At 59.0% G+C, this 22,700-nt stretch overlaps 1 protein-coding gene across 13 annotated transcripts in view; it reads left to right on the top strand.

Moving 5' to 3' along the window:
• The window catches only part of KDM4B (lysine demethylase 4B), a 181,158-nt gene that overhangs the window by 73,795 nt on the left and 84,663 nt on the right, over positions 1 to 22,700 (top strand). For all 13 annotated transcript variants that reach the window (XM_054249397.2, XM_054249398.2, XM_078361605.1 and 10 more), the window contains 2 exons: positions 2,033 to 2,147; positions 8,054 to 8,247. In XM_054249397.2, the coding sequence (XP_054105372.2) occupies positions 2,033 to 2,147; positions 8,054 to 8,247 (309 nt within the window). The remainder of the gene's footprint in view (positions 1 to 2,032; positions 2,148 to 8,053; positions 8,248 to 22,700) is intronic.

The raw sequence follows: 22,700 nt of genomic DNA on the forward strand, positions 1-22,700 counted from the left end.
ACACACGAGGGCACAGGCACACATGGCACAGACACAGGTACACACGAGAGCACAGGCACACATGGCACAGACAGGTACACACGAGGGCACAGGCACACATGGCACAGACACAGGTACACACGAGGGCACAGGCACACATGGCACAGACACAGGTACACACGAGGGCACAGGCACACATGGCACAGACAGGTACACACGAGGGCACAGGCACACATGGCACAGACAGGTACACACGAGAGCACAGGCACACATGGCACAGACAGGTACACGAGAGCACAGGCACACATGGCACAGACAGGTACACACGAGGGCACAGGCACACATGGCACAGACAGGTACACGAGAGCACAGGCACACATGGCACAGACACAGGTACACACGAGAGCACAGGCACACATGGCACAGACAGGTACACGAGAGCACAGGCACACATGGCACAGACACAGGTACACACGAGGGCACAGGCACACATGGCACAGACAGGTACACACGAGGGCACAGGCACACATGGCACAGACACAGGTACACACGAGGGCACAGGCACACATGGCACAGACACAGGTACACACGAGAGCACAGGCACACATGGCACAGACAGGTACACACGAGGGCACAGGCACACATGGCACAGACACAGGTACACACGAGGGCACAGGCACACATGGCACAGACACAGATACACACGAGGGCACAGGCACACATGGCACAGACAGGTACACACGAGGGCACAGGCACACATGGCACAGACAGGTACACACGAGAGCACAGGCACACATGGCACAGACAGGTACACGAGAGCACAGGCACACATGGCACAGACAGGTACACACGAGGGCACAGGCACACATGGCACAGACAGGTACACGAGAGCACAGGCACACATGGCACAGACACAGGTACACACGAGGGCACAGGCACACATGGCACAGACACAGGTACACACGAGGGCACAGGCACACATGGCACAGACAGGTACACACGAGGGCACAGGCACACATGGCACAGACACAGGTACACACGAGGGCACAGGCACACATGGCACAGACACAGGTACACACGAGGGCACAGGCACACATGGCACAGACAGGTACACACGAGAGCACAGGCACACATGGCACAGACACAGGTACACACGAGGGCACAGGCACACATGGCACAGACACAGGTACACACGAGGGCACAGGCACACATGGCACAGACAGGTACACACGAGGGCACAGGCACAAGCACACATGAGGGTACGTGTGGACAAAGGTACACATGGGCACACGTGCATCCATACACAGGCACACATAGTACACATGGGCACATGTTTATACACAGGTGTACACAGTACACATGGGCACACGTGCATTCATACACAGGCACACACATGGGTATACGTGGGCATGTTTACTGGACACGGGCACACACAGGCTCATAAACATACCTGTCAGGGACACCCATGTGGGCACACCCATGGGCACATGCGTGGGTACACATGGCACCTTCGTGTACTGGCAGTGTTCCAAGTGTGGGTCCCTGGTTCCACAGGCACAGCCATGCACCCTCTGTGCTGTGCGGGCCCATCCCGTTGCTGTGCCCTCTTCCCTGTCTGTGGCCCCCACCCTGTTGCTCTCTGAGGTCCACATGCTTTGTGGCTCTGGCGCCAGGGCGGGGCCTGGTCTGTCCTGGTTGCCTGACTTTCCCAGCCCCCAGTGTGTCATCTGAGCTCAGTCTTTGCCACAGAGGGATGACAAGAGTCACCTGGGGCCTCTGTCCTGTGCCCACTCCCCCTAGCTTGTGTTCTGATGTGGGTGCCTGGGGCCAGGATAGCTGAGGAGGCTGCGTGGGTTTGTACCACTTGCTCACCTGTGGAAATGCTGTCTCCCACACTCGAGCAGGTTACGTGGTACCCTGGGCGGGGGCAATGGGCAGTTTTAAGCAGAGCCTCTCCTGCCTCTGTCGGTGCCCTGGGTTCCTGGTGGCTGAGGGTGGGCTGTGTGGCACCCAGGCCCCACCCTGAGCTGGTTTTGGGGCGTTTGTTCGCCAGGTACTGTACCCCGCGACACCAGGACTTTGATGACCTTGAACGCAAATACTGGAAGAACCTCACCTTTGTCTCCCCGATCTACGGGGCCGACATCAGCGGCTCTTTATACGATGACGTGAGTACGAGGCCCTGGGGAAGAACAGGACCAGCTTCCTCGAGGTGGTGGCGGGGGGGCCCTGAACCGAGCTCTGCCTTAGCAGATGGAGCTTCCAGGCGGGCAAGGGTGACCGCCTGGCCCTGGCTCTGGCTGCAGTGAGGAAAGAGGAAGCCAGGCCTTTTCTGAGTTTTGCAGGGCCTCTCCAGTCACACCTGCAGCCCCCGTCCTGAGCGCACCCTGGCTCCGCCTCCGGCCTCAGCATCCAGCACAGGGCATGTTACACACGTGTTCTTTTCTAGTCCCTGTGCTCGTCTTCCTGGCACTGGAGAGCCGCGAGTCCTCAGCCAGCCAGGCCGCGTGCTGGATTCGGCTCCAGCCCAGTCCCTGCCTTGTGCTTAGGGCCCCAGAGACTGGGGTGAGGTGGCCCCGTTTCCCTTCTGGGGCCTGGCCTACTGGCCCTCCCCTTGTCCACACAGCCCAGGCCCTCCATGAGGGCAGCTGGCGGGCACCCCCAGAGGCCCAGACTCAAAGATAAGGCCCCCACGGCTCTGCTGGACGCTAGAGATGTGGCCTGCGTGGCGGACGTGTGTACAGCAGCGTCGGGAGGCTGACTTGTCCTGAGGCTGTGGCCAGCTTGCCCTGCCCCGTGTAGTTTAGCCTGGCTGCGCTGTGGCCTGCGCGGGACTCGGCTTGCTGTCTGAGCCGAGGATGCCGGTTTCTCACACAGAGGATTCTGTTCAGTAAGCCTCTCTTGGAGAAGCTGAGGACTCCGCTCAGTGGAGCCAGGCATAAGGCCCAGGCATCCGCCAGCTTTGCTCCCGGCCCCACCACCTCCTTCCTGGGCCTCAGTTTTCCAGTAATAGAATAGGACATGGGGTGTGCAGCTGTCCTCCCAGGATGGTGCCCACTTTCCCCCAACTCCACAGTGGACGGCAGGCTTGTGGAGGGCACACGGCCTGGCCTCCTCGGGGAGCATTCAGCCTCAGAGTGCACAGCTGCAGTCCTGGTGTGGCAGGCCGGTCCCATCTACACGTGTGGCCACCCCGCACCTGGTTCAGCTGGAGGGGAGCAGCTGTGTGCCGGGGGAGCGCAGGCAGGTGCAGCAGCCTCGGCCACGTCCTGTTCCCTCCTGTCCCAGGGCACACACGGTTCCCACAGGGGCTTGGCCACCCCAGGCCTTGCACTTCCCAGAGTCCTTGCTCGAAGGAGAGTGGATTTGGCACCAGAAGCCAGCAGAGGGTCCAGCGGTAGATTAACAGGGAGCTGCCTCCTGGAGCTGCCTCTGCTCTGGTGGGGCTTGCAACCCAGGCCCTGAGCAGTGGCTGGCTGTCCCTGCTTCCCTGCTTGCTTTGAAGCCCTCCGGCTGAGTCAGAGGGACCCAGCCTCCCAGGCCGCCCGTTTCCCACGTCAGACAGCTGAGGCTTGGAGCGGCCCTCTTGAGCAGCCCGAGTTCAGGACTGGGCCTCCCCATTCTATCCGGTTTCAGGCCCACTTTCCGCCCTTGTCCTTGGCGCCTTCTGGAAGCTGCTGAAGTAGCGGGAGGCCAGTGCTCCATCCAACCAGGATCACAGCCTTGCCCCCGATCTGTGGCCATGAGGGAGGTCTTCCCGGTGACTGACAGAAAACCCCTGGCTTTCTAGGAGCCTTGGAGCCCCTTTGATCCCTGCAGACATGACGAGCCATCTCACTGGCCACTGGGCAGGAGCAGGAATAGGCATTGGCATCGTGGGCAGGGGGCGGTCAGCGTCAGCAGCCTGCCTGCTTTAGGTGGGGACACCGAAGCCCAGAGCTGGGACGTGTGCCCATGGTCAGACGCTCTGTGCCCAGTCCAGAGCCAGGGCCGTCTGTGGGAGGGGCAGCCACTGTGCCCGCACACTGGTCACTTCCCGCCCTGGCCTCCACCGCAGCCCGGACGGCGCTCCTGGTGTGCGCAGGTCTGCATCAGGGACTCCTGGCAGCCCCAGCATCCCAGGTGTGGCTTTGCCACCCACGCTGTGACATGCCGCTGCCCGGGGGGCATTCACGCCCAGGGACCTGAGGGCCCAAGGCTGCGTGCTGGTGTGAGTGCAGTCAGCCCGCCTGGCTCGCGGCCGGTGTTGTCCACGTAGCGTTTGAGGGTGTTTGTGTTAGGCAGGACCTTTTGTTTACGGATCTGTGCCTGTTTTAAATGGCACCCTTCAGACGTCGTGCCTGTGCCCCTCAATTCACCCGTTTACAAAGTGTAGTTCCATGGGTGTCAGTACACCCTTCAGAGGCGCGCGGCAGTCACCACTGTCAGTTCTGGAACATTCCATAGCTGCGAAAGGAAACCCTGTCCCTGCTCTCCCTGTCACCCCCAGGCTGGCACCCACACATCCTCTTCCTGTCTCTGGATGGGCCTGTCCTGGACATTGCATAGAAACGGGATCACATGCTGCGTGGCCTTTCCTGTCTGCTTTCCCTCACCAAGTGTGACTCCCTCAAGGTTCATCCCCACTCTGGCCTGTGTCAGCGCCCCATTCCTCTTCATGGTTGGGTAGTACTCCACTGCAGGGATATACAGGTTGAATATCTCTTACCCGAAATACATGAGTCCCGGGTATTTCAAATGTTTTTTTTTTTTGGAATATTCCCACATACATACTGAGAGATCCTGAAGATGGGACCAAGTCTATAGTCGTTTGTTGCTGCATTGCTGTAAAGAAGTACTCAAGGCTGGGCGTGGTGGCTCACACCTGTGATCCCAGCACGGTGGGAGGCCGAGGCAGCTGGATCACCTGAGGACAGGAGTTTGAGACCAGCCTGCCCAACATAGCGAAACCCCATTTCTACTAAAAACACAAAAAATTAGCTGGGTGTGGTGGTGCATGCCTGTAGCCACTCGGGAGGCTGAGGCAGGAGAGTCACTTGAACCCTGGAGGCAGAGGTTGCAGTGAGCTGAGATGGCACCACTGCACTCTAGCCTGGTGACAAGAGCAAAACACCGTCTCAAAAAAGAAAAAGAGTCCAGGCGCGGTGGCTCACGCCTGTAATCCCAGCACTTTGGGAGGCCAAGACAGGTAGATGGTGAGGTCAGGAGATTAAGACGATCCTGGCTAACATGGTGAAACCCTGTCTCTACTAAAAATGCAAAAAATGAGCCGGGCGTGGTGGCGCACGCCTGTAATCTCAGCTACTCTGGAGGCTGAGGCCGGAGAATCGTTTGAACCCTGGAGGCGGAGGTTGCAGTGAGCCGAGATTGCTCCACTACCCTCCAGCCTGGATGACAGAGCAAGACTCCAGAAGAAAAGAAAAAAGATTACTAACACCACAGCTGGGCATGGCGGCTCACACCTGTAATCCCAGCGCTTTGGGAGGCCAAGGCGGGTGGATTACTTGAGGTCAGGAGTTTGAGACGAGTCTGGCCACTGCACTCCAGCCCGGGCGACAAAGCAAGACTCTGTCTCTGGAAAGAAGGAAAGGCAAAGAAAAGAAAGACCTATGGCTGGGTAGTGAGTAGCGAGGAGTTTTAATTGGTTCATGGTTCTGTCGGCTCTGCAGGAAACACGGCTGGGGAGGCCTCCGGAGTCGCGGCGGAAGGCGAAGGAGAGGCTGATTCAGTTGTCTCATACAGCAGGAGCAGGAGGAGAGAGTGGGGGCGGTGCCGGGTGGTTTCAAACAGCCAGGTCTCGCGAGAACTCGCTATTGTGAGAACAGCAGCAGGGGGATGGTGCTAACCCCTTCATGAGAAATCCGCCCCCATGATCCGGCCACCTCGCACCCGGCCCGACTGCAGCATTGGGACCTGCAGTTTGACATGAGATTTAGTGGGTTGCGGGCCAAGCCGCATGAAAGTCTGCGTTTCATACATACTTTACACATGCAGGTTTTAGACTTTTGTGCGTGAAACGAAGTTTTGGCCGTGTCTTAACTGTGACGGGCCACATGAAGTCAGCTGCGGAGTGTTCACTTGTGGCGTCCTGCCCTTACTCAGGACGTTTTGGACCTTGGCGCATTGTGGATTTTGGATTTTGGGGGCAGAGGTGTCCACTGCACACTACGTTGTATTTGTCGGTTCGTGTGCTGATGGACATGTGCCTTGTGTTCTCTCTCTGCTTGTTATGAACAGTGTGGCCGTGAACATTTCTTGTGTGTTGGTGTGTTTTTGTTTTTGAGACGCAGTCTTGCTCTGTCCCCAGGCTGGAGTGCAGTGGCGCGATCTCGGCTCACTGCAACCTCCGCCTCCCGAGTTCAAGTGATTCTCCTGCCTCCGCCTCCCGAGTAGTTGGGATTACAGGCGCCCGCCACCACACCTGGCTAACTTCTATATTTTTATTAGAGAGAAGATTTCACCATGTTGATTAGGCCAGTCTCAAACTCCTGGGCTCAAGTAATCCTCCTGCCTTGGCCTCCCAAGGTGCTGGGATTACAGGCATGAGCCACCGCACCTGGCCATTTTTTTCTGCAGCTTTTGAACTGGGCTGTTGGTTGTCTTCTGGTTGAATTGTGAGAGTTTGCTGTGTGTTTCGGTTATCAGTTGTGTCTTGCAAGTTTTTCTTTTTGGTCTGGGGCTTGTCTTTCTGTTCCGGATCCCGCCTGACTGTTTTTGAGTGAAAGTCCAGCCTCAGAGCCCAGTGCAGGAGAGCCTCTGGGTTGCCTGACTCTGCAGCCACACACAGGCTGTGCGGGCCCAGGCCAACCCGCCACAGGCTCCAGAGGAAGCTTCGGGGCTTCCTTGGCACGTATTTGGCACACCTGACCAATGCACCAGCCTCATTTTACATCTGGGGAAACTGAGCCCAGAGCAGAGAAGCGACTTGATCTGGTCCCAGGATGAATTCTCACCCAGATCAGCCTGGGCCTGGGGCCTCCCTCCTCTGCTTGGGGTCTCCTCACTGCCTCCCTCTCCACCTCTCTCCGTGTCTCTCTGGGCTCCTGCCAGGGCTCACCTTGCAAAGGAACCACTGGTCCTGCCAAGTCCCAGGGTCAGTCCGGCTGGCACAGGAACAGCTGGTGTAGGGTGGATTCCAGCTTCGAGAGGAGCTCAGGTTCCCAAGCGTGTCTAGATTCCTCTCAGCCTCTCGGCAGGCCATGAGCCTCTCTGGAGACTGCAGTGACTAATGTGTATTTTATGAGCTCTTAGGACTGGACGGGGTTTGTTTGCTTGTGGCATTAAGAATAGATGTGCCTGGTGGGTGGGTGTTTGTCTTGTTTGCCCGGTTCTGAAAGCTTTCTTCGTCCCCTCGGTCTGAAGCTGTGGCAAGGCTGTCACTGAGCCTCAGCTCCAGTATCATTGCTGGGTTAGCCCCATGTGGTGACTGCTTTTCTCATTCCGTGTCATTGACTTAGAGGCACGTTAATTATGCACAAGCAAACTGCAGGTCTCGACGTGAGGCCCCACCCAGCAGGAAGCACGGGGCTCAGTGGGGTCTGGCAGGCCCTGCCCGCCTGCTGCACATTGGCATGTGTGCTGGGGCCTTTCCTGGAAGGGCCAGGCTGGCATTAAGCCCTTCAGAAAAGGTGTCTAGGCTGGGTATGGTGGCTCATGCTTGCAACCCCAGCACTTAAAGGGGCCAAGGTGGGAGGGATACTTGAGCCCAAGAGTTTGAGACCAGCCTGGGCAACAGAGTGAGACCTCATCTCTACAAAAAAGAAAAAACTAAAAAAACTAAATATTAGCCAGGCATGGTATTCTGCACCTGTAGTCCCAGGTACTCAGGAGACTGAGGTGGGAGGATCACCTGAGCCGGGGCAGTCAAGGCTGCAGCGAACACTGATCGTGCCACTGCATTCCCGCCTGGGTGAGAGTCTCACACAGAGAAAGCGAGCATGCAGAAGTCTGTAGGGTGTGACCAGCCCTGGGGGCCTCAGGCACTGGGGTGGGCCAAGGTGGGCAGCAACCCCCTGGGCCTTGCAGGCGCTGGGGGTGGCCGGGTGGTTGCCGATGCTGCTCTGCTGCCCTGCAGGACGTGGCCCAGTGGAACATCGGCAGCCTCCGCACCATCCTGGACATGGTGGAGCGCGAGTGCGGCACCATCATCGAGGGCGTGAACACGCCCTACCTGTACTTCGGTATGTGGAAGACCACCTTCGCCTGGCACACCGAGGACATGGACCTGTACAGCATCAACTACCTGCACTTCGGGGAGCCCAAGTCCTGGTGAGTGTCTGTGGCCTGCCAGCCCGGAGCCCCTCAGGACGGGGTGGATCTTGGGTAGGTGGCTGGGTGTGGTGGCAGAGTGAGGCCGGCAAAGGTCGGGGTGTGAGAGCTGGAGGTTTTCCGGACCGCCCGGGGTCACCCACTAGCTTTGTGGAGGGGGATGTGCATCCCCAGAGCCAAAGCTCCCAGCCTGCCAGTGCTTGTGCTCTGCACCCGAGTGCCTCCCATTGAGCTGTGAGTGGCCCCAGGTGTCCCCAAGGCCAGGAGCAAGGTCTAGAGCCCCCTGATTGCCAGGCTGTGCTGCCTCACGGCTGAGTGGTAACAATTCCTAGTGAAGGGTCACCGTCTGCACTGCCCAGAAGGGGCCTGGCCAGGATGACCCTGCAGCCGCTCCCTCGCAGCCTCTGCCCTGGCACGTCTGGGCCAGGCCCTGCAGGCAGGAGGGCTGGGCAGGGTACCGCAGCCACATGTGGAGCTCAGTGGACATGCCCTTTCCCAGGAGGTATCAGCGTAGCCACCGTGCTGCTGCGGTGGGCTGAGTTCCAGGATCGTCTCCTGGCTCCCTGTGCACGTCCGCAGCGAGGCTGTGCGGTGTGTGCGTGAGTGCGCGTGCATGTGACTGTGTGTGTGTGTGTGTGTGTGTGCGCGCGCGCACGCTCCTATGTCGCTGGCTTCGCTGGTTACTGGAAACCCTACTGGGTATGTTGCAGGGCTTCCCTGCGCTGTCCTCCAAAGGCCACTAGGTGGCGCTCCCGCCCTTCCCGGGGCTGCGCTCGCTCCTGGACTCTTCCCAGGCCATCCTGGCTCCGGAGGAGGGCAGAGCTTCTGCCTGGAGGGCTCGGGAGCACCGCACTGCCTGGCCCTTCCCTGGGTTGGGGCTGTAAGCAGGGGAGAATGCTCTGCCTCTTCCTTTACCAAAGCACAAAGAGCAGGAAGGGGCAAGCCGTGTGTACCCTCACTGGCATCCCGAGTGCAGGTGGAGCCCGACGAGGAGGTCCTGTAGAGGACCCCCTGTGACTTGGGGTGAAGGGAGACCTCCCAGGGGCGCGTGAGTGGTGGAGTGCCCAAGGCGTGGCCAGGTTTGTGCCTCTGGAGGGACTGTCTGCCCTGCGCAGAGTCTGTGCCAGGCAGCAGGTGGCAAGCAGCCAGTGAGGCCCATTGGCAGCCACAGAGAGAAGCAGGGGGTCAGGGATGTTGGATGTGGGGGACCGGCCAAAGAGTCAGACATGAGGACATCAGCACCAGAGCAGCACCAGTGGCTCCATCTCCTGTGAGGGGCCCTGGTAGTTGCTGGTGGTCGCCAGAGCCTGGGCTGGGGTAGGCCCTGTGGCTGGGGCTGTAGTAGGTCAGATGCCAGGGGTCCCTGCTGACTGGTCGGGTGGGTCTCCGCAGGAGGAGGGGACAGTGGCTCCCTGCAGGTTGCAGGGACCTGGCCACAGGCTGTCAGAGGGACTAACAGGGATGCACCAGGAGCCAAGGGCCCCTCCTGAGCTGGTTCGTTCAGGATGAAGCCACTGAGGGCATTCCTCACCCCTTCCCGACTGCCCCTTACTACCCCCCACCCCCCACCTTGCCTGGTGCCTCAGGTGTCCAGCTGTCACCTCCTGTTCACGCTTCCCTATGACCCGATGTGGGAGATCGCTCAGGGGAGACAGCCGGCGGCAAGGGCAGCGTTGATTATGCAGCAGTTCTGGGAAGGGAAATTCTGGAAGCACCGTGACCTTGGTCTTGATTTCTGCCTGGGAAGGGGTGAGGCCCCATGCTGTCCAAGTGTGGCCTGGCAGAAGGGGCCTGAGAGGTGCCACAATGTGGGCTTGATCTGCAGGGCCTTTCTCCAACGCCCCCAGAGCTCCCTCCTTGCCCCACAGTCAGCTCAGCCCACTTAGCACGTGGCGCCCCTTCCCTGCTCTCTCCCCAGGGCTGAGGCAGGGCCCAGGTGTTCCCACAGCACCCAAGCCTGTCCTTAGGGCAGACATAGACCCGGGGATCCCAGCCTTAGCCAAGGTCTACTGCATGCCATCGGCCCTTTCCAGCAGATGGTGGTGGCCCTGGTCACCCCGTGTCCCAACTCCTAATCGGGGCCTGGCACAGAGTGGCTCTCAGATCCTTACTGTGTGTTGTGGAAGCTGACTCCCCCTCCCGGCTGCCCTTCCAACTTGGAGTGGGTGGGGAGGAGGTACCTGGGAAAGGTGCCTGACCTCTGGTCCCTGGGCTGGGGTTCAGGAAGCTAATTAGGCCTTCGGGAGGCACTTTCCTCCCCTCCTCAGGCCCTGGGGGTAGGTGGGCCTCCCAGACAGATCACCGAGGCCACGCCCCATCTGGCTGGCTGTCTCCCTGATTACACCGCTTTGCTTGCCTCTGCAGCTGCTGAATTGCAACCATTTCAGAGTATTCCAGTGTCATTTTAAAAGAAGTGTCGACGTACTCAGGTTTAGAGCATTTGATTAAACCTTTCTGGGTCTGTTGCTACTTTGGTAGCTTGATTTGTGTCAAAGTGACGTGAACAGCCTGGTGTCGGTAACAGACAGAAATGTGCTTCAAAGGGCCGGCGTTCTGTGCTGCTCACAGGCAGTGGGGCTGAGGATATCTGGAGTGACAGAACGCCTCAAAATCTCTATGAAGCCAGACCCAGCCCCTGCATCTCCCCCGCTGGGCTGCCTGTGGAGAGGGTCCGAGCTTTCCACCCGATCCTGCGTCTTCCTGGGGTTGGAGGTGGCCTGGGGTTGGTGTCCCGAAGGCCATGCCCCGTAGAACCCACTGTCTCGGGCTGCACTCCTTGCCCTGGATCAAGACTCTCCTGGGGCCGGGCACAGTGCCTCACGCCTGTAATCCCAGCACTTTGGGAGGTCGAGGCGGGCGGATTGCCTGAGCTCAGGAGTTCGAGACCAGCCTGGCCAATGTGGTGAAACCCTGTCTCTACTTAAAAAAAAAAAATAGCGGGGTATGGTGGTGGGCGCCTGTAATCTCAGCTACTTGGGAGGCTGAGCTAGGAGAATGGCTTGAACCTGGGAGGCAGAGCTTGCAGTGAGCTGAGATGGAGCCACTGCACTCCAGCCTGGGCAACAGAGTAAGACTCCATCTCAAAAAAAAGAAAGACTTTTCTGGAACCTGGTCCCAGGGTGGGGTGATTCAGCTGAGCTGACCCTCCACGGCCGACCCCGCGCTGCTCCCTGCAGGCCTCCCCTTCCCCACCTGCACTGTGGCAGCCCCTTCCTGCAGTGCTCACCCTCCTGCGCTGCCTGGGCCAGGCACCAAACACACATCCCCTTGAGGCTGGGCACCGCACTGCCAGTGGCGTCACACGCCACACGGCCCCTTGAAGAGAGTTGCAGGCTAGGGTAGGAGAACGTCGGGCCTCTGCCAGCCCTAGGGGAGTTGCTGGCCCCAGGGCACTTCTGGGCCATTCGGATTGTGCTGTGTACCCCAAAGAGGAGAGTGGAGCGACTGTCACCCCTCGAGGGCCCCAGCCCACAGTGCCCACTGTGCAGTCCTGTGCAGCCATGGGCTGGGCTGGGGCTTGGCCGAGGCTTCAGGTGCCCTGTTGCCCCAACCCGTCAGAGACCCTGCAGGCGGTGGCTGGGGGCTGCAGGGGCTGTGGGCCACTGCCAGAAGCAGGATCTCTGGCTCTCACTGCAGCAGGGAAGCCAGATGGGGAAGCAGTGAGTCCCGCGGCTGTAGGGACTCCCGGGGATGTCGTGAGCTGATGGGGTGTGACCAGCTGCTTGCACGCGTGTTCTAGGGCGGCTAGAGAAAGGCCCTTTTGAGGAATGCTGCGGGGGGGCCAGTGACGGTACCTGGCAGCCGCAGAGGTCTCTGCTTAGGCCTAGGGGAGAGGGTCCTCAGGTTCCCTCCAGCTCCGCTTGTCAGGAGGGGCGTCGTCCTGCGCCCAGGTAAAGCCTCCAAGAGCAGTGGGGTGGAGAATTGCTTGTTTTGACTGTAACCTTGACCTGCCTGTGACCCGCAGTGGTCTGACAATCCTCCATTGCGCTGGGCAGGATGCAGTTCCCCCAGGGTCTCATCTCTGGCTGTTTCCTCTGGCATCTCTCTGCTCGCGCCCTCCTGCCTTCATTTACCTTGGACATGCTCAGTCCCCCATGCAGATGCAGGAGCTGAGGGTCTCAGAGCTTGTGCTCCTGAGAAGGGCACGGAGCTCCCACTTGCTCATGGCCATCCTGGCCTGCCAGGAGCCTGACCCTCCTGAGCGCGGTGGAGAGGGGATTATCAGAAAACTCCTCCAGCCTCCTTGACCTTTAAGGAGCCGCAGGCTGAGAATTTTCCCTTTTGATTCAGCTGTACCTCGAGTTTTCTCTCTGGCGTTTTCACTCAGGGGAATTTCACAGCATCTTTTCTTCTTGCTGCCAGGGAAACTGGACTCCTAGCGGGCACAGCCGTCTTTCACTTCTTCAGTGTCCCTGGAGGTGTGCGTGCGCATGTGCGCTTGTGTGCACTGAGGAGCCTTGCTCCCGGGGCTGGGAGTGGGGTGCGTACCAGGCTGCAGTGGGCCAGCCCGGGCTCCTTGCCCTGTGGCCGTGGGTTCGGGGAGGCAGAGCGTAGGGTCGATGGGTCTGTTGCCAAGCCAGGCTCTTCTTGGGGTGGAGGCTTCAGGGCTGCTCCCTTGCCCTTCTGCCGCCCACCTGACTTTGCCTCAGGACCTCCTTGAAGCCCACACCAAGGCAGCGGTCCTCCTGCCTTACAGCTGCATCTCCTGCTGGCAGCTCCTGCCTGGGGGCAGACGTCTCCCTCCCTTACGGGCTCCCTCAGCCTGGCTGCAGGTGGCGATGCTGACCCCACAGCCACCTCTGCCCTGACCTCTGGTGTGGGACCCGGGAATCTGGTGGGTGATGGAGCCGGCGAGCCCATCACAGGCAGTAGCCATGGGCCTTCGGGGTAGCACACTGGTGCCTGGGGACCCCTGTGGGTCTGTGCTGCTGCTGGTGAGCTAGCCACTGGGCCTTCCAGCTTCTGAGCCCAGCACCTGGTGGTCCCACCAGCAGTGGGGACCCGGGGGTCCCAGTCCACTGACCCTCAGATGTGGCCCCTCCAGTGACCCAGGCATTCCTCCTAGCCACCTTGCTCTGGCTGGGCTGAAGAGGGTCTGGTGTCCTTAGAGATGGCTGCCCCATGGGGGTGGCATCCCCTGAGCTGAGCACTGGTTTCCAGTGGAAATCGCCCGGAGCCTGACTCTTCACAGATTGGCTTTAATAACTCAGCTTCCCCATGCTGCACCGTCACCAGAACAAGATGCAGGGGCGAGATAGATCCCCTCCTTGCCACCCCAGGCCCAACCCCAGCTAGGGTGCCTGGAGACAGAGCTGCATTGGCAGCTCAGAACAGCTGTGGTGCCCGGGAGGCGAGACGGAGAAGACCCCGCCAGGCTGATGAGGTGGCCGGTGAGTGTCTTGCACGCAGGCAGGGGGCCGCAGCCAGGCCCTTCCCAGCCACACACGCCGAACCTGGGTGACAGAAATGGAAAGGAGGAAGTGGTTTGGACCAGAGAGCTGCTGCGGAGAGGAGATCGGATCCAGCAGGGAGGCGGAGGGACCCTGCTCATTAGAAATGACGAGGTGTCAGGACCAAGGCCGCTTGCTCAGGGCCCGGGTTCCTGCCCTCCAGGGCTCAGCACTTCCTCCCCGGCCCACCGAGACCCACTGTAGTGGCCCCAGCCCAGAGTCCCTGGGAGCCATATGCTTGTGGAAATGACCATTTAGCCTGCACAAAGTTACCTGGGGAGGCTTTTGATGGGGTGGGGGTGTCACCTCTGCAGAAGGCACCTCTTTTTGAGTGAAGACAGTTGTCACAGGTGAGTGAGACCCCCAGTCCCAATGTCCCAGCCAGCCACTGTCCCCCAGCAGTGCTCAGCAGCTACCTAGGGGCCCAGCATCCCGTCTGGCTATCCCCGGGTCCATGTGGCTTGCCATCTGTCCAGGCACACCTGGCGCCCAGCTTCTGTTTGAGGAGCGTGGCCTTGGGCAGGCAGGAAGCTCCTTTGTGGTCACCTGTCCCCATGCTCTGCTTCTGGTGGTGACTGCGGCCACAGCGTCAGTGCAGTGGTTATTCTGTGTGTGCCTGACCACATGTCTGAAAGTGTATGTGACTGGGTCCAAGTGACCAGCTTGGTTCTCCCAGCTTTATTCATTTTATTTTATTTTAGATGGAGTCTTGCTGTGTCACCTGGCTGGAGTGCAGTGGTGTGATCACAGCTCACTGTAACCTTAACTTCCTGGGCTCCGGTGATCCTCCCACCTCAGCTTCCTGAGTAGCTGGGACCACAGGCACATGCCACCACACCTGGCAAATGTTTACATTTTTTGTTGAGACAGGGTCTCTTCATGTTGCCTAGGCTGGTCTTGAACTCTTGGGCTCAAATGATGCTCCTGCCTCGGCCTCCCAAAGTATTGGGATTGCAGGTGTGAGCCCGACCATTTCCCAGTTTTCAAACCGGAAGTCTCATATCCTAGAACCTGCTCAAGTGAGTGAACTGTGATGCTCAGTCCCCGTAGAAAGAGTGTGGAGTGTGCACAAGTGTGCGTGTGTTTGCTAGAGAAACAAGGGCTCTGGTCATACCGGCTATCTGGAAGGGAGTCTGGCCCCCTCGGACTATACCAAAGATGAGACTGGGATTCTGCCGGGCAGCTGAGAACTAGACTTTACCCAGTTAGCTGCGAGAACCCGGGCCAGGAGCTGAGCTGCCAGCAGGGCGCTGCAGCTGTGCGGTGCCGGTGCTGTGTTTGGACCAGTGGTCCAGGCTGCGACCAGGAGGGCAGGCACACGGGAGCTGTGGACAGCAGCTGTGTCTTCCCTGGCCTGGTCCCCTCCCCGGCCCTCCTCATCCAGCCCTTCGCCTCACCTTTCGACACCACGCCATCAGCCTGACGCCATCAGCCCAGGCCTGCTGCTGAAGATTGGGGAGTGGATCGAACACCAAAAGCTGGCTTTGACGTTCAAAAAATTAACTCCTGATGCTGCAGAGACCTTTGAGTCTCACGCTGGGGCGTCCACAGCGAGGCTGGGATTGCATCTCTATGCCCGGCACGTGGGGCACAGGCGCCAGAATCACAGCCCCTCCCGCCAGCCTGATCAGCCTCCTGCCAGCCTCGCTGGTGCTAAGTGGTCACAGCCCGATTGTGCCCCCAGGACAGGCAGGGCCCTCAGCTGTCTTGTGACAGCATCCCCGGGGACCGGGAGGGCACCTCTGGGCCAGGATAGCCAGGAGCGTCATGGGGCACGTGGGGGTGCTCGCCAGGGCTCCCACGGTACCTGTCCCAGCCAGGATCTATCCCAGCAGGCTGGCTCCTGGCTCTTACTGAGAGCTGGCAGGGACAGACACAGACACACTTGGTGTTTGTTCAGGGACTGCAGAGCAATTTTCGTGTCGCCTTTTACTGTGTGAAAATCGTACTGCCAGCTCTCCTCCAGAGCTGCGCCGCTGCGCTGGGGACTCCGACGTTGCGATGATTGATTGCCCTGCCGTGCATCTGGACAGCAGGCACCATTCCCACAGATCCGGGAAATTGTCTTCTCGGTGAGCAGAGGCGGTGGGCCCGTGGTGGGGCCGGGAGAGCACCCGCAGCAGTCGGTGTCGGGGCTTCCCTGTTCCTCGGGTTGTGGTCCCAGGCTCGCACTTGTGTTTTGTCTGCTTTTTTGGTCATGTCTTCTCTTCCCTTCTCTCTCTTTAAATAGACTCTTTATTAGACCTGTTTTAGATTCACCGAAAAACTGGCAAGGTCGTAAGCACAGAGAGTTCCCTCCCGGGTTCCCTGGCATGAACATTTTATATCAACGTGGTGCGTTGTGATCATCAGTGGGCTGGCACTGACTCCTTATCAGCTGAAATCCGAACTTCAATTGCATTTCCTCTGCCCTCCCCCATCCAGGCCCCCTCGTGGCGTTGTCTCCTGTCTCCGTAGGGCCCTGGGCTGCGACCGTTTCTCAGGCCTTCCTGGACAGTGTTGAGGGGGGCTGGCCGAGGGTTTTATAGGATGTTCCCTAATCCGCATGTCCCCTAGTCAGCATGTATGGTGTTTTTCTCGTGGTTAGGCCAGGGCGATGTGTTTTAGGAAGGAAGACCGCAGGGGTGAAGGGTCCTCCCACAACATCCTACCGAAGGTCAGGGTGCAGCCATCCACGAGACGTCACTGCTGATGTTGGCCCTGGTCACCCAGCCGGGTGTGGCGGTCCGGTGTCTCCACTGCAGAGTGACACCTGCCCCATTTCCATGCTGCCATCTTTGAATGTCAGCCCACCATGATCATCTCTCTCTCTCTCTCTCTCTCTCTCTTTTTTTTTTTGGGATGGAGTCTCGCTCTTTCGCCCAGGCTGGAGTGCAGTGGTGCCATCTTGGCTCACTGCAACCTCTGCCTCCCGGGTTCAAGCCATTCTCCTGCCTCAACCTCCCAAGTAGCTAGGCTTACAGGTGTGTGCCACCACGCCTCACTAATTTTTGTATTTTTAGTAGAGATGGGGTTGCACCATGTTGGCCAGGCTGGTCTTGAACTCCTGACCTCAGGTGATCTGCCCACCGTGGCCTCCCAAAGTGCTGGGATTACAGGCATGAGCCACTGCACCCGGCCATCTCCGTTTCTTAAGGTTACCTGATTTGGGACCTTCATCACATCCACGAGACCCTCACAGCATCAGTGTGAGGCGTGTGTCATGCAAGGAGTGTGGGAGCCCCAGGACGGGAATCCTGGGGTGTCCAGAGCTCTGCCTGTCCTGAGGCTTCCCTTTTGGAGGCATGTCTTGCTGTGAAGCATCCTTTGGTACAGAAACAGACATAAAATATGTACGTACCAAATATATACGTGTGTGTGCGCTTTAGCAAATGGCTCTTCGGCCGTCCCTTTGTATCCCTCTGTCGGGACACGGCCCAAACCCGTGCCTCCTTTTCCCTGACTCCTCTGCACGCCATGGCAGCTTCCTCCTGGCTCTGCTGGCGGCACCCTCGCTTCTCCCTGTTGTCTGGCAGCGTGTTCCTGTGGCCCGGGCAGCGTGGCTGTGCATGGCGGTGTTGGAAGGGCAACATGGCAGTACGGGGCTGGGTTGAAGGGCAGCGTGGCTGTGCGGGGCTGTGTTGGAAGGTCGTACAGGTGGGCTGATTTCCTTGTTTCTACTCCGCGGTGTGTGTATGAAATTCATCCTGCTGGGTGTGGCGGTAGCACACGCATCATCAACGGTGGTGAAATTCTCCACTGTGTGGCTGGGCTGGAGTTGACTTTTCCATTCTGCCGTGGACGGACGTTTGGGCTGTTTCCAGCATGGTGCTTCTGCAGAAGGCCTGTCCTCTCTTCGCCTGGTGCTCATGTAAGACACTGATTTTGATTGTAAGCCTTGCTGTCAGTAACTGTGACTGTGGCTGCGTAGATGATGTTCCATTCCTTAGGCAGCAGCTTGGCCTGGAGTAACCCTTTGGCCCCTGCCCCTGGCTCCACATCCTTGTTCACAGATGAGGCACAAATTGAGGAGACATCACTCGGCCGCAGAGCTGGGATATGGTAGGGCTCTGGGGCCTGGGCCACCTCCTGGGCCGCCTGGCCAAATCCATGTTCCCAGCCACTGCTCCAACCTGCCCTTGAAGCGTTGCCCTGTGGGATCAGGAGGGCAGCGGGTCCTGCGAGCAGGTGCCAGGGTGACATACAGCCTTGAGGACAGGGTGTGTGCCAGTTGGCGAGGGTGGCCTGAACCCAAAAGTGTGGGTAAGGAAGGACCGTTTCTAATGGAGTCACCATATTAAGCCCTGTTTAGCCAAACTTGAAGTTTGTTGTGGGAGATGGAGATGATGCAGGAATGCAGGGGCCGAGGCCAGCCTGTGGGGTGTCTAAGGTCGCCCTGTGTGCTGCTGTACAGGCTGAGGAGGAGGGATTGATGGGCGGCTTAGGGGGCTATGTCTGAGGGCAGGGCCCACCACTTCTGCCCACACCTCATTGGCCGGCACCCAGGGTCACATGACCACACCTTGCAGTCAAGGAGGCTGGGAAATGTAGTCCGACCACATGTCCAGCTGGGAAAGGGCCAGTGAGCCTTGGCGTCTCTCTCCTGCCATGTGAGTGCTGGGTGTCCTACAGGGGCTCAGCCAACAGGGTTTCGAGGTTGAAGAGACAGGTCTGCTCAAGCCCTGATGGAGGACTCATGCCCGCTCGGGGATTTTGGTGTGGCCAGGCAGCCAGACACCCCATGCCCAATCCCCAGAACGGGACCAGGCCTGGGAGCCCCTGGGATGGAGGCAGGGAGACTGGGGGCTCTGAGGACTCAGGAGGAGATCTTAGGGGAGGACAGGAGACCAGCTCAGGAGCAGGGGCAGGAGGGCGTGCGTGGAAGGTCCCTAAACAAGGGAGCTGCTACTCTTGACTGTGTACCGGGAGGATGGAGTGGCCCCCCAGGGCAGTCGGGCCAGGGCCTGGGTGTGGTGGGAGCCAGGGCGGCTCTGGACCCTGCAGGGCTGCCTCAGCCTCCCGCTGTCTGACAGCCTCTGCCCCACGTCTTGTGCTGACTCCTGTCTGTGGCCCCTGCTCACCCACCGGCTTGGTCTGGCAGGAGCAGATGGCCTTCATTTTGGAGTCTTCTGTTCAAAGCGGGTGCTTCGGGTTGGAGTGGTGGTGCACACGCTGGCTCGTGTCGCTTGTGAGGCCGCAGGAGTTTTGCTTTAGGGAGGCAGGAGCCAAACAAACCCGGCGTCTGCTTGCAGGCTGCGCCGTGCCGGGCGAGTCGCCGGCATCCTGTCCCTGCCCACCACTTTAAGAAACTGTTAGTTCTGATGGAAATGTCATCAGTGGGCGTGAATTCCCATCGTCAGATAATCCCGCCAGGCGGTGTTGGGATGAGTTTATTCAGGCCGTGCGGGTCTGCTCACACCCTTGGGTCCCTCCCACCGCAGCCGGGGCTGGCCCTGACCTGGAGTTGCTTGCCCACCCCGTCTTCCGTAGGCATCAGAGGTTTGGGTTCTGAGTGCAGGGCCTGGTTTCCATGGCAAATTTCTCCCCGTCTATGAGGCTGCTGCCGGCAGGGTTCAGCTCCCCAGAAGGGAAATGGCTGCAAATCTGCGGGAGGAGGGAGTCTTCGTTATCTTTGCTTAAAAATTGGGCAGCGCACGGCTTCCTCCTTCCACACTTGCCAGCAGCAGGGGATGGGAGCGCTGGCTGCCTTCCGATCAAAGGGGGCAGGCGCAGGACAAGCCGATGACAGCGTCGCTAATGGCCCTTGTTCAGCAGCCTCCTGCGGAGGGCTCGGCTGCCTGCTCTCCCCGACCTGATTGCCAGCCGAGCAGACTTAACCCATGCGTGAGCCAAGCCCTACCGGCTCCAGAGCCCTGCTGGGGCCCCGAGGCCCAGGAAGGGGCCCAATGTCCTGCAGCCTCTGCCTTGTGGGGCACAGGCTGAGACTTAGGTCGCAGTAACAGGAGCATGTAGCCCCCCTGGTCATTAGTCTGTGTGTGAGACAGTTTAACCCCCGTGCTCTCCAAAGCTAGTCCCTTCATTAAGAGTACCATTTAGGATGCCCTGGGCCGTCTCTGTCACCAGGGGCCAGGCCGTCACCGCCTGTCCTCATGAGGTTCAGTGGATGTGTGTGTCTGTGGGTGCTAGGGAGGAATTAAATGGAAGCATCGAGGCATCAGAGCCTCCGAAGCCTGCAGGTGTCGGGACCACGCTCTGCACAGAGACCCAGACTCCCCCCAGGGCCTCCCCCTCCTGCCTCCCCAGTAGCTCACTGCTGCCACGAGTGCATTGGCCTGGTGCCCAGCCGGCCTTCTGCAGAGCCTGGTGTGGCCGGAGCAGCTTCTCGACGTCTCTGCTGCCTCCTGCCTGCAGCCATCCAGGGCGTCAGAGCGGCTCTCAGGCTAGCACCTCCTTGGGCCCGGGTCGAGGCCCCGCGGGGCTGGCTTGTGTGGATGCTAACCATGGCCGTTAGCATCCCTCACTGCTCTGGACAAAGGGAACCGTGGGCCAGGCGCAGTGGCTCACATCTGTAATCCCAGAACTTTGGGAGGCTGATGTGGGCGGATCACCTGAGATCATGAGTTCAAGACCAGCTTGATGAACATGACAAAACCCTGTCTCTACTAGAAATGCAAAATGAGCTCGGCGTGGTAGGCACCTGTAGTCTCAGCTACTCGGGAAGCTGAGGCAGGAGAATCGCTTGAACCTGGGAGGTGGGGGTTGCAGTGAGCCAAGATCATGCCACTGCACTCCAGCCTGGGTGACAGAAGAAGAATTCATCTTGGAAAAAACAAAAAAGAGCATGCTCTTTCTCCAGCTGCAGTCGCTGTCTCCTCAGACACTGCTGTGCTCTTGGAGATCTGTCCTTGTTCTCCCTGTTTAAACCATCCTGTGCCTTTTAACACAATAAATGGTGAGGGGGTTCCACTCAGCTCGAATCATGCTGGAGGAGGGCTGTGGGTCTGGGCACGGTGGGGGCTGCCTCCTGGTTGGTGATGAGCAGAAATTCAGGCCAGTTTGACGGGGGACAGGTGAGGGAGGCTGCTGGGTGTCCACGGCCCTGTGTCCCTGGCACCTCGTCAGAACCTGACGGCCGCAGCTCTTTCTCCAGCTGCAGTCGCTGTCTCCTCAGACACTGCTGGGCACCTGCCCTGCACACCCTCCCCTGTGATGGGCGCAGCTTTCCCGGAGAGGCTGCAGGAAAACATCATCACAAATAACTCGCACGTGCCTTTGCGTTTTTGGTCTTGTCATATAACCAAAGTAACTTGCGGGCTGAAAATACACATCGGGGCTGGAGATGAGATGCCTCCAATCCAGCCTCTAATTGCAGGGACACTGCTTGCCTCTGTGAGTCTGCTCCTACTGAAAGTGGCTGGCGGCGTGTGAGATCCGCCTGGCTCCTTGGGGTGCTGACCCAGCCCAGGTCCCTGAGGGACCAGTGTGGTGACACCTCATGGCCCGGGAGAGCGGGTGAGCCACCATGGCCACCATGCCTGGAGTGAGGTCTCCTGGCTGGCCCTGTGAGACCTGAGAGCTGTGTCTCTTCCTGCCTACAGTGTCGGTCTTCCCTGAGGCAACACTCCCGGGACTCTGCTGGTCTGTGTGTCTCAATAAAAATGTCATTGTTTGAAATCATCGACCTGCTGGTGTAAGACACCACATTCCATCGTCGGTTGTCCCCGAAAACGGACCATTACAGATAGAGCCGCTGTGGCTCAGTAAGTCTGTGTCCTGGAAGCAAGCCGCCCCGGTCCCTGGCAGATCCTGTCTCTCGAGCAAGTTAGTATCTGTCACATAAGGGGGCCCTTGTGCTGGGGACAAATGAGGGAGGCAGTCTGTCCCCGGCACGAGGCTCCTTGAAGGAGGATTTTTCCGGTAGAAATAGGCGGGATGGGTCATGCCTGTAATTGCAGAGCTTTGGGTGGCCGAGACCAGAGGATTGCTGGAGGCAGCCCCTGGAGTTTGAGACCAGCCGGGGCAGCATTGTGAGACCCCATCACTACAAAGAAAGAAAAAAATGAGCTGGGCGTGGTGGTGCGCGCCTGTCGTCTCAGCTTTGCAGGAGGCTGAGGTGGGAGTGTTGCCTGAGCCTGGGGATTTAGGCTGCACTTCAGCAAAGACCCCGTCTCTTAAAGAAGAAGAAGAAGAGGAAGGAAGAAGCAGGGTAGCCTGCCATGGGACATAGGAGGAGTCTTGTGGTTGCCTCTGGGGGAGCCGTGCAGCTCGGGCCTGGCTCCATTTCTGCAGCGCTGGCTGTCTAGGGGAGTAGGGCTGGAGCCTTCTCCGTGGGGCCTGCACCAGCTCTGGGGCTCCCGTTTCTCCCGTGAGTCTTTGGGAAAGGGTCTCACTCCTCCTATTCCCGCCCTCTGTCCCATCCCCTGTGATCTCTCCCTTCCAGCAGGCTGGGGTAGGGACAGCTCCTCTCCTCTCTGAGCGGGGATACAGGACCTCAGTGTTCCTGGCAGTTCCTGGGCTGTCTGTGTGTCCTGGCCGTGGATCCACTCCCTTGCCTGCCCAGGTGTGTGTTCTAACATCTTTATCTTGCCTGACTCACCTGTGGGGTGACCTCCTGTCCTGGGTGACCCTGTCTTCCTGGGGTGGATGTCGGTAGTGTCCTGCTGCTCGCGCCTGTGTGGTGAGCTCCGGCACTTCTGCTTCCTCCCACCCACGCGCCCATCCCCGTGCGCTGTTGCAGCGGCGTGGAGGGGTTTTACCCAGGTGGGCGCTGGCTTCCCAGGTCAGCCTGTGAGTCCAGCAGGCAGGTGCACTACCGTGTGTGGCCTTGTCTGTGTGACCTGCTCCTCCACCTCAGATGAGGGACATGTTCACCCTAGTGGGTTTAGAGTGTTCTGTGAATGTTCTTTCTGCTGTAGAGGAAACCTTTTTATTTTTATTTTTTTAATTAAAAATTCGGCCACCTTGCTGGGCTAATTCCATAGTTTTACCAGTTTGTTTGTTTGCCTAGATTTCCTAAGTAGAAACGTATGTTATAATTAAACTTTAAACTTTTTTATTTTAAGA

Source organism: Callithrix jacchus, chromosome 22 (assembly GCF_049354715.1).
Source record: "Callithrix jacchus isolate 240 chromosome 22, calJac240_pri, whole genome shotgun sequence".
Taxonomy (NCBI): Eukaryota; Metazoa; Chordata; class Mammalia; order Primates; family Cebidae; genus Callithrix; species Callithrix jacchus.